A 12,161-nucleotide genomic window follows, 5' to 3' on the forward strand; every position below is an offset into this window, starting at 1 on the left:
GCAGTTGGAGGAGAATCCACCAGTCTCTTTGGTAGCCTCAGGGTGTCAAAGCTGTCATTCAAATCATTACCATCATAATTATTAACCATTGTTTTAGTAAGATATCTGCCAGGCAATTGTTTTTTCTTTCTTTCATTCTTTTTTTAATCATTAAAAAACAATCAAATTTCACTGGAGCAATGCTTGCCTCAAGTCACATCTACATGTTTATTAAAACCCCTTCTGTTTGCCTAGTTCAACAGGAAGTCTTGGAGAAGGGAATACTTAATATATCCTCTCTGATTGTAAAAAATGGATAATGCTGTGGGGAAGAGATTTACACCCACACACACACACACACACACACACAAAATCAAAGGGAAAGTTATGCAGTATATATAACACAATGCTACAGAAGGTCAGAGAGTGGTAATTTTATTTCCTGGATTTTATTACTATGGGGATGCAATGAAAGAGACACCATGGGTAGAGGATTTGGAGGACTGGAATATTGTGGTGGGAAGATTTTTTGTTTTCCACCAGGTGAGTGAAAAACAACCAAGGGAGCAGTGGATATTGAGAAATGGAATACTTCCTAGCAGGTTGGTACACAAGATGTCACAATCATCAGCGATTGCACCCATCCAGTGTGAGCAGGTGAGCCCTAAGGGAACTTAGGTAGAAGAATACCTGCTATCTAGTAGCCAGCAGACTATAGCCAAACTCTATTATGAGCCCTGGGGAAAGGAAGCTCAAGAGTGAAAACACAGGATGCTGGCCCCAGATAGCTATGATGCCTATAAAAGGAATGATTTCAGTGAGCCCAGACTCTTGCATCTTCCCATACACAGTTGTTATGTTCAGTCACTAAGTTGTGTCTGACTCTTTGCTACCCAACCCCAAGGACTGCTGCCCAGCAGGTTCTTTTGTCCATGGAATTTCCCAGGCAAGAAGACTGGAAACCCGTTGCCATTTCCTTCTCCAGGGGATCTTCCCCATCCACTGATCAAAACCACAGATTGCACTCCAGTCTCCTGCATTGGTAGGAAAATTCTTTACCTCTGAACCACCAGGGAAGTCCCTTCCATACATAGAAAAGTACTAAATTCCTTAACTTGGGATATCTGGTTTTCTTAATTAACAATAACCTTCTCATGTTCAGACTACCTGCCCTTTGTTGCAAAGCTTCTATGTAACCTGGCTCCTCCCCCCTCGCCTCTTTGGAGTTCTCTCAGGGTTACTTGAGAGGTTCCCTCCCTGGCTTACCTTCTAAAAATGTCTGCTGAATAAAACCTAACGCTCAGCATTTAGATTGCATGTAATTTTTAAGTTGACAATATGCACGCCAATACAGTAGTCACCAAGCATGACTTTTCAGCAAGCATTTTCATCATTTAGGGTAAATGTTAAAGGGAGTTCTAAAAGGGAATTTGCTTCTGTATAAATGATGTGGTCTGTGTGATTCAGACAGCTAATCAAAGACCTTGTCCACACTGTGGCTTGGAGACACACTTCGAACCCATTTTTTAAGCAAGGTAAACTCAAACAGCATAGAAGAGGGACCACTGCGAGGGAACTAACCAGGCCCAATGACTTCGCAGGAAGGGGCATCGTGGATACTTCTGCTAACCGTTGCGACCACCCCTGATGGTTGCTAGGGTTTCAGCATCAGGACTTCGAGACTGAACAACAACAAAGTGTTCACCACCACGAAAGGAACTTGAGTAATCCCCTTCAAAGGTTGAAAACACAACAGAACTAGGCGAGAAAAAGAACGGAGGATCTCAGAGCGGCCGACAAAAACCAAAGCAGACGGGACGCGGAGAACCCCGGAGGGTCCGACAGCCCACGAGCAGCGAATGGAAGTTCCCAGCGGACACACGACCGCCTGCGACCTGTCCTAGGCGTGGTCCCTCCGGGCTCGCTGCAGGCGGGGGAAGCGTTGAGACGCCCCCACGTGGTGTGCGCTCCCACTGCAGGCGGCGGAGCTTTGGGGGAAATGGAGAGGGGTGAGAAGTGTGGAGCCGCGGAGGTCCCATCGCGCGGGAGGACGGTGGATGAAGGGAGAGGCGAGCCACTGCGGGCTCCAGAGGGAAGTGGGCTTCGAGGTAGCGCCTCGGAGGAGCGCCTGGGGAGGGGGTTCCTGAAGCTTGAGGCTGGGCGTGAACGCAGGAGAGGACCAGTTGAGATAAGATAGGGGGTCCCCAGGGACGTAAAAGGGAACAGCAGACAGGGACAGGTCCAGTGAGGTCCCCGGTAAGCGGGAGAACACACACTCAGCCTCCAGCGGGTGGGGGTGGGGGGCGGTGTGTGGACATTGACGTGAGAGGAGGCGGCCGGGGGCCGCGGGGCGTGACCGGGAAGCGCCGCGCGCGCCACCGCCAGGGAGCAGGCGGGAGCGGGAACTAGAAGCTGCGAGTCTGGAGGGCGCGGCGTCAACAGCCACCGAGGCGGGGCGGAGGCGAGGCGAGTGCGCGTGCGCGGCCCGCGCGGGCGGGAGCGCGCGCGCGCGCCCGGCCAGGCAGCCTGGGCAGCGGGTCCTGCTTGTGACAGGAGGTGGCGGCGGGTCCTCTCTGTGTCTGCTGCGGCGCCCGCTCTAGACGCCTGCGGCGGCTGCGGCGACCCAGCGGCGGGCGCGGAGATGTGGCCCCTGGTAGTGGTTCTGCTGCTGGGCTCGGTGCGCTGTGGTGAGTGGTCACTAGCTCTTGGTTCTCTACAGCTTGTGTCTCGGCGCCCCCGCGTGTGTGTGGGCTGCGTCCCGGCTGGCCCGGCGGCTCCCTGGAGAGGGTGGCCGGGGCGCGGGACAAGCGGGCCCTTGCACGGGTGCAAGGCCCGGGGTGCGGAAGCGGGAGGGCCCAGCGGGTATTCGGCACCCCCTTCCTTTCTTCCTTTCCCTCCTCTTCCTCTTACCCCTGGGTGAGAGCGGGGCACATCTTCCCTTGTTTGTCACCACCGAGGAAGACTCCAACCGTGCACCTCGCGCAAAAATTAGCTCTAGAGAGAAGGGGCACGATCGGAGGCGAGGGGTTGGCAGCTGTTAGGGTACCCGTTCCTCCCCGTGCTTTAAACGTTTTGGGGGTTGAAGGAAGGAGAGTAGGAGGGCCCCAGCCTCTTGTGATGCAAGTACGCATTTTGGCAAAGTCTGCTAGAAGGGGTTTCCTCCGTTTGCCCTCCCACACGAACATAGGAGTTAAGAGGACGTAAAGGACACAATTAAGTTTCATTTCCAATCCAGCGTTTAATCAGAAGATTCTCTGGCTTTTTTTTTTTTTTTTTAAACCCTAGGAATATAGCTTACTGAGTGGAAACTACCCCCACGCCCCACCACCATCAGCCACTTCAATACAGTCTAAATTGCGCGTTCAAGTTTTCCTACATTATTTAGGGGAACCGTTTTAAAAGTAATCCAGACTTCGCTTCAAGTATGAAGATAGTAACCTCTAGTCAAAACACATTTGCGGTAGAGTGGGATTTGGTGTCTTTCAACACCAAAGGCGTTTTGGCCCCCCAAGCTTTTGGAATCCATTTCGCTTTTTTAGAACGTGTGCTTCGCCTGTAAAAACTGAGGAAGGAATAGGAATTTTCGTGGCTCTATAGTGCCTGTCACGCTTCATATCTATACATTCTGTTGTGAACTTTTTGTAAAATTCAGAATTGAGTTAGAGTAGTAGTATCAAGCAGTTGTTACATTTAATTCTGGAATGCTAAATTAATTAGATTTTAAATGGGTTATTAGCCTCCCTCTACCATTTATGAAGGCTTGTGACTTCAAGCTGTTTACAAAATGCCCTTATGCCCCGACTTAGCTTCTTCCCCTTCTGTGAAACCTCCTGAGATGTTGGAGCTCTTAATAATCAATCTCTGTTATCTAAAGGGTTGATACTAGGTAAGGTAGTGTTTTCTGTTATCATCCTTAACATCTTGTTTCCTGTTACCATCATAGCTCAGATAATACTGCTTTCAGAAACCTGTTGTATGATCGGAAAGCCTTATACTGAACCCGGTAATGAATTTTTAATAAAATATTACTAAATCAGACCAGTGGTCTCAAAGCTAGTTTGAAGCATAAAAAAATGTGAATCATGCACTGTTTTAAAAACAAGGGTCCTATTTTCAAGTAGATTAGAAAGAACTGCTAGAATGGTACTTTTGAGGATAGAAATGGTTAGGCCTTCTTTAGTAATAGGTATGATCACGTATGATTAGCATTCATTTACATACAATATTAATATGCTCAAGTCCCTACAGAGTCTTAGAATTCAGAATTTATGGTCTTTTATTGTAGTTAGTTAATAATGACCTAAAAAAAAAAACAGAGATATTATACATTTGAGTTGTTAAGTGTTGAATATAAAACAGGAAGGGATAGTGTTTGTCATAAGCTATAATGTATTTTTGTGCATGTGTGTTTAATATGTAGTTTTAAAAGAGCATGTAGGAAGAAATGTTACATTTCAGAACACAAGTAGTTGTAAACCCAAGTATTTGGAAGGCTGAATTTAGATTCTCGAATGAGTAAGGAAGTCATGGATTTGTATGTTTATTTGTACTCAGGTTTGATTTTGCTTTCGGTTTCATTTATAAGTAATTGCTGGTCAAAGGCTATTTCCTGGTAGCCAGTACAGATTCAGTTGATCTTTATAGTAAAGAAAGTTATTTAAAATGCCCATTCCTTTTAATTATAGGCAAAATACAGTTTTCTGTATTGGTTTACAAGATACAGAATGAATTATTACTATTCTCCTTTCCTCCTCCCTCCCCCATATGTCCAATTATATGTTGTTTGAAAGCACATCATCAGTTTCAGTGATATTCACTAACTGGTAAATAAAAGGTTACTCAGATAATGACACTGATAGGAACCGTCTTTTCAGTGGTTGATTTTTCTTTATTTAAAGTGAGTTTTTAGAATCACAGGTACACATGATTTTAAAGCATTTTTATTGTCTAAGTCTAGTAGTAATTTAGTTGGCTTAAACAAAAATGTTTTCTTTTCTCCTAACAGATACATTACTTTGAACCACAATTTGCCATTTTAAGGAAGTAAATGCCTCTTTAAATGTACTTATTTCCGGGGCCGCCCAGCAGTCTAGAGGCAGGGTGCTAAAGCATCGCACTAAGTGCCTACTATTAGGACACTTGCTCATGCTGTCATCTGTATTTTGGCAGATGTTTTATGTTTGCCACTGAGTTGTTAATGAAGATTTGAAAGGCCAGGTTCTAAAATAGAGAAATAGGTGGTTTCCCCAAAATTGATAAACATTGTAAATCCAAAATGCATTATTAAAACTAAGTTTGCATTCCTTAATATTAAATCAACTCTAGCTAGAATAGGTGTCATTTTTTTAAAAATACATTCATCTTCTTTTAGAGACATAGTTTTCATGTAACCATTTTACCCCTCTTTTAGCTTATTTTGCCGTCATACCTTTTTATACAAGAAAAAATTTTCTGTATCTTGTGGCTCAGCCTAATATAATGCACTCTTGGGCTGTGAGAAAGCAAATTTCACTCTGTGTACTAGTGCTGATATTTCTTCTATGATAAAAGAACAAGAATGATAGTGTAGGATCAGTTTTGCTGAACACATTGTAGCACTAAAGTGAAAAAAATGTATAGAGCATTCAGGAAATTTGATTGTGGTATACCTAGACTAAGACAGTAGAGTCTGGATTTTCATTCTCTGTGGTTACATGGAGTTGAAACAGGAATTAGAAGCTACACCCTGCTCTGAATATTTTATTCCATCTCCATGATGTGTGTGTGCTCAGTTGCTCATTTGTGTCCTACTCTTTGCAACCCTATGGACTGTAGTCTACCAGGCTCCTCCATCCATGGGATTTTTCAGGCAAGAATACTGGAGTGGATTGCTATTTCCTCCTCCAGGGCATCTTCCGGACCCAGGGACTGAACCCTCATCTCCTGTCTTCTGCATTGCAGGTCGATTACTTAACACTGAGCCATCAAAATCTGGTCAATCCCAGGGTTTGAGATTTAAATTCGGATTTAAATTAAGTGCATATTTGAACTTAATGGCTCAATTGGTAAAGAATCTGCCTGCAATGTGGGAGACTTGGGTTCAATCCCTGGTTTGGGAAGATCCCCTGAAGAAGGGAATGGCAGTCCACTCCGGTATTCTTGCCTGGAGAATTACATAGACAGAGGAGCCTGTTGGGGTTGCAAAAAGTCAGACATGACTGAGTGACTAACACACACACACACACACACACACACAAGTTAAACAGTAAGTCAAGGGATTGGGGAAGTGCAGGGTCTGTCAACATTGCTTATTCTGTTTCAAGTAAGTATGAACCCATGTTATGCTTTAAGCATTTTGCAAGGCCTTCTTGGGCATACAGACAAATTTCAGACTGTACGCCTCTTAATAACTTAAAGTGTAGTTTATAAAGAGAAGGGATTTTTTGTTTTTATACCTCAATAGTACTTAATATATTTTAAGTGCTTGAAAAGGCTATAATTGTGGATGTTACTGCCTTTAAACTGCCCTGGGCCTTATAACTCTAAGTTGACTACTTCTGTTCTTTTGCTATGCTATGCTAAGTCACTTCAGTCGTGTCCGACTCTGTGTGACCCCATAGACGGCAGCCACCAGGCTCCCCCGTCCCTGGGATTCTCCAGGCAAGAACACTGGAATGGGTTGCCATTTCCTTCTCCAGTGCATGAAAGTGAAAAGTGAAAGCGAAGTCGCTCAGTTGTGTCTGACTCTTAGCGACCCCATGGACTGCAGCCTACTAGGCTCCTCCATCCATGGGATTTTCCAGGCAAGAGTACTGGAGTGGGGTGCTTATAGGGACCATTTAAAACCCCAGTGGGAGATCAGTTTGAGTCAGAACCAAACACCTGTGGACACTTGCCTTTTTAAAAACCTGACTTTGTTTGGTCTCTGTTGAGGAGAGATCTGACTAAATCCTCGCTTTGACCCTAAATTTAACCTGATTCAGTTTGAGACTCCAGTTCTTCATACCAGAACCCAAGCCTGATGGCAGAAATTAGATGGATTCATTTCTAGCAAGTGTCTTGACTCATGAGCTTTGCTTCATTCACCTTAGTGACTGCTGGGGCTTCTTACCCCATTCCTGATCATCCATCCTGAACAAATAATTAACTTCCTACTCTGCTGCAGAAAATAGTGATGTGTGGTGTGGACTCTTTCAACTTCCCACCCACCATTACTAAACTTGTGTGTAATATCTTAGGCAGCATTCATTTCATTCTCCTCCTTCACCAGTGTCGGAAGTGCTCCTATTCACCTTTCCAAGGAAAGACCCCCACTGTCTACAGGTCTTGCACTTCCACCATCTTGGAAACCTGCCTAATCACCTTAATCCTTCAGTCTTGTACCTTAGATCTTTCCCTCTTCATTGATTCCTTCTTCTTAGTTTGAAGACAAGCTCAAGTTTGACTCCATATTAAAAACAAACAAGAAGAGCAGTTCCATGCTCTTTCCATCATCGCCTTGTTTCTCTGCTCTCTTGTGTGTGTTACTCAGTCAGTTGTGTCCGACTCTGCAACCCCACGGACTATAGCCCACCAGGCTCCTCTGTCCATGGGATTCTCCAGGCAAGAATACTGGAGTGGGTTGCCATTCCCTTCTCCAGGGGATCTTCCTGATCTAGGGATAGAACCTGGGTCTCCCACATTGCAGGCAGCATCTGAGCCAGCAGGGAAGCCCACAAAAGTGAAAGTGAAAGTCGTTCACTCCTGTCCGACTCTGCGATGCCATGGACTAAACAGTCCATGGAATTCTCCAGGCCAGAAAACTGGAGTGGGTAGCCTTTTCCTTCTCCAGGGGATCTTTCCAACCCTGGTCTCCCGCATTGCAGGCGGATTCTTTACCAGCTGAGCCACGAAGGAAGCCTGCTTTCTTATACTGCCAAATTTATTCATAGAGAATCACTGCCTCTTCTTTCTCCCCTCCCCTTCACTTCCCAAATGCAGTCTGACTCCAGTCCCTCGTCTGCTGACATCGCTGCAGATAAAGAAGCTAAGATTGAAAATTTAAATCTAGAGGTTTTTTTTTTTTTTTTTAACTCACCCTGCTTAACATCTATTTTGCCCATAGTTAAGACCCTTCCATTGTGTCTGCAGTGGTGTTATTTGCTGCCTCACCTACTTCACCTCTTTTCTCACATCCTTAGTTTGTTCCTCTTTAACTATTTGCTCCATAAATATTGATATTCCCCAGCATTTTATTCTCTGGTACCTGCTCTGTTTGCAAGGACTCTCTGAGTGATCTTGTTTATGCTCACAGTTTCAGTTATCAGCTGTATTCTTGGTAATTCCCAAGTCTCTGTAGCCCAGACCTTTCTTCTTAAATCCACATTAACATATCCTGGGATCCACTGGACATCTCCATTTCAGTGTGCCACTGGTACTTTTAATACTCAGACTATTGAATATTGAAAGAATATTTACTGCTGAATCTCTTAAGTATCTTTACTCTGTAGTTAATCTACAATCTAACTAGTTATACATACCATTTTAGTTAATAACTGTAATTCTTCTTGCTTCTCCTTTACCTCTCACATCTGACTTAGTCCGTTTGCTTTTTTTGTTCTTTCACTATTATTTTTGGCCTTCTCTTCACTTGTCATTTTCCTGGATTATTGCAGCCATCTCTTAATGAATCTCCTTTCCCAAAGCTCTTCCTGTCCTCAATTCACCCTTCATACTGCTGTTATTGTTATTTTTTTAATGTCATTAAGTCTGAGTGGTTTGCCATTACTTAGGTTATCAGCTCCAGACTTCCCACAATGACATTCAAGGAAGCCTTTACAATAAGTCTTAATCATCTTTTCCAGCCCCTTTTCCTGGAGTTCGCTTGAATAATCATTGGCCTTCGGGTCTTTATTCCTCTATACTTGTTATGGCCTGAAAAGCCCTTCCTTTTCTAGGACATTGCAACTCATCCAGTTTAAACACCGCCCAGTAGGAGAAGCATTCTTAGAGACGTCAAGTGATTTTAAAGGAACTGTTCCATCCAATCTGCATCCAACTTGGTTTAGATTTTTCATTAAAATATGTAGCCTCATGATACTACAATCAGGGCTATAGAAGTAAGAAACAGTGGAGGAGTCTCTTGAAATAAGGAAGAAGAATGAATCTTCCCTGATATGATATTTAGATTTTCTTTTCATGTGATTCATACTTTAAATTTTTACATTCAGGAGGAATGTATTGAGCCCTACTGTCTGGACCCTGAATTAGATCCACAGGATATCAAATGAATACATTGTCCTTGTGTTTCTACCTTTTTATCCTAATGGAGAAATCAGTAGAGTAGTTAAAAAATTTGGAACTGAGCGACAGCACTTGAATGGGGGGAATAGGAGCAGTAAGGAGGGAAGAATAGAGTTGAGTAGTAGCAACGACAGGGACAGTATTGAACATCTCAGCTGTGCCTTCAGGAAGAGCCAAAGTTAGTGAATTGTAGCTGCCATTTATTGAACATTTGCTGTGTAAGTGAAAGGCATTGCAGTAGGAACTCCATGTTCATTATCTCATTAAATCTCACAAAATCTCTATGAGGTGTACATGATCACTGGTCACATTTTATAGGTGAGGAAACTGAGATACAGAAATTAAGTAACTTGCCTAAGGTTATACACCTAGGAAGTGCTAAGTCTTGAGCCAAGTGTGTGCTCTTACTTGTACCTCCAGTGAAAGGTATGGGCCTCCTTAGGCTGGGTAACAGCTTGTGTGAGTGGGGAAAGGCCTGGAGATGAGAGTACATTTGCATATCCGGGAATTGCTAGGTCATTATGATTGAAGCTTACTTGGGAAATAAGAGAGTGTAAGAGGTGAGGATGGACAGGATCCTGAAGGACCTGGTTTGTATTCCATGATAATGTACTTGAATTTAGCCTGAAAGTGGGGGAAGGGGTGCTGTTAAAGTATATTAGGCAAAGGAGTGCACATTTGTGTTTGGAACAGTTATTTTGGGAACTGTGCAAAATGTATGACTGGGATGGGGAAACTTTGAGGCTGAAGGCAGGGAGCTAGTTAGGGGTTGCAGCAATAGTTCAAGGCAGAAATGATGAATGTCTAGTTAATTCATATAGCAGACATTGGATTTAGGAACAATTACATAGATTGAGCCTACCCAGAACTCGCCTGGCTGAGGAGAGGGCAGAATCTAGCATGATTCTTATCTAGGTCTGCTTGACTGCTAGATAATAAAAAGTACTTTAGGGAGGTGAGGATTTGGGATGAATGTAGGCAGAAAGTAGATAGATTTTTGTTCATGTTGAAAGTAGATAGATTTTTGTTCATGTTGACTCTGAAGTAACTGTAGTATATCCAAGTGGAAACGCATAGCACATGGTTGTCTTCTCAAGCTCTGCAGCTAAGGAGAAAGGTGGAACCCAGTTAATAAAATGTGTGGGTAGTTAAAACCTGGAGTAAGGGAGAATGCTGGAGTGGGGAGGGATGGGGGTCAGGGCTTGGTAGGAAGTCCTTAGCAACCTAATATGTATTGTGAGTCAAGGAATAGATTTCAGTAAAGCAAGCAAGCTGCGATGAGGTGGAGAAAGCACTAGGAGGAAATTCAGAGATACAGAAGCCAAGAGACAAGAAAGGGGCTCCCCACAGGCTCAAGAACTGTAGAGAAGTCAAGATGGAGAGCGAACCATGTGCATTCCGTTTTCACGGGATGATTGGCGACGTTGGCAAGAGCCGTTGTAGTGAAGAAGGCAAGGTGGAGGCCAGGTAGCAGGGATGTAGGAAGTAAGAGATGAAGAAATGCATTTAGATTATCTTTCTAGATGCTAGGAAAGAGAAAGACAAGTACAAGGGATTTTTTTTTCCAGTTGGCTGATATTCAAGTATTTAAAAAATTTTAAAAACCTATTGTAAATGAACTTGGGGGATGTCACAGGATGGTAAACAACTAGGGGAAGTCCTTGATATTGATGAGTGTGGAGACAGAAATGGAAACTAGCTCTCAAGTGAAGGAGTTCATTTCTGAAGTGGAAGAAGTGAGGGGAAGCGAGGTGTGGATAGGTAGGGCAGCAGGAGAATGTCCAGGGGGAAGTATTGGAAGCTTCTGGTTTCTTATCTGGAGGACTCAATTTGAAGTAATCAGGAAGGGAGGGCTCCTTTGAAGAGTATTGGATAAGCTCTTACAAAAGGAGAGTATTTTCAGAGTTGTTCTAAAGGAGAGAAATTTTCCGTGGAACATGTGAAAAGGTAAAAGAATGAAGGATTAAATAAATGGACAGAGTCTATGATAGTCTTCTGTTTTTCCTGTAGTAGCAACAAACATTTTCCTAGAAGTCTAAAGACTAATTACTCTCTTGCCCATCCATAGCACTTTGTTCATATAGGAAAGAAAGCACTTAACGACCTTGGGTTATAAAAAGTATATATCAGTCCCCCAGGGCTTCCCTTGTGGCTCAGCTGGTAAAGAATACGCCTGCAATGTGGGAGACCTAGGTTTGATTCTTGGGTTGGGAAGATCCCCTGGAAAAGGAAACGGCTACCCAGTCCAGTATTCTGGCCTAGAGAATTCCATGGTCTGTATTGGGATCACAAAGAGTGGGACACGACTGAGAGACTTTTACTTTCACTTTCATCAGTCCCCCAGGTGAGAATTCTGTTTTTTAAAGATGATTCCTACATTTTTTTCATTATTGTATTCGCACCTCCTGTTAAGTGTTTCAGATCAGATGAGATGGTTTGACCTAGCAGTTTGTATTCATAGAAGTTGTAAGGTCCAATATTTTTGGCATTTGATATAAGTTAATTTTCCCATTTCATTTGTTAATTTATCTGTAACTCCAGCATCATGGATGGTTATACTTATCAATTTCTATCTGATTAGACTGCTGTAGGCAATTCTTGATTATTCAGAGTTTACTTATTCATGATAATTATCTATATGATCCTTTATTTGCTCTGTATATTTTAGATCCTTTCTTCACTGTGCTGTTTCATCAGAAGGCAGTAGGCAAAATAGAGAAAAACCAAATCAAATAATTCCACTGCTTAATAGCTGTTTAACAAATGTTTGTACAGGATGAAGTTGTAGTTAACAGCTGATGAAGCAACATTTTTGGACTGTATTTATTAATTGTTAGTGCAAGGATTATTCAAATTATAGTTGATCCAGGTCAATTTCACTTTGAATTTTATTGACAGCATTTATTAAACTTAAATTGCTT

The 12,161-nt window shown here is 43.1% G+C and overlaps 1 protein-coding gene across 9 annotated transcripts in view; it reads left to right on the forward strand.

The window, feature by feature from the left end:
- Window positions 1–2,502: 2,502 nt before the first annotated feature.
- CD47 (CD47 molecule) overlaps window positions 2,503–12,161 on the forward strand; it is a 70,361-nt gene continuing 60,702 nt past the window's right edge. For all 9 annotated transcript variants that reach the window (XM_086407975.1, XM_086407986.1, XM_086408009.1 and 6 more), the window contains exon 1: window positions 2,503–2,666. In XM_086407975.1, coding sequence (XP_086264101.1) covers window positions 2,621–2,666 — 46 coding nt within the window. In that variant the 5' untranslated portion in view covers window positions 2,503–2,620. The remainder of the gene's footprint in view (window positions 2,667–12,161) is intronic.

Source organism: Bos grunniens, chromosome 1, assembly GCF_055505025.1.
Source record: "Bos grunniens cultivar Pamir isolate PY7600 chromosome 1, Bosgru_T2T1.0, whole genome shotgun sequence".
Classification (NCBI taxonomy): Eukaryota; Metazoa; Chordata; class Mammalia; order Artiodactyla; family Bovidae; genus Bos; species Bos grunniens.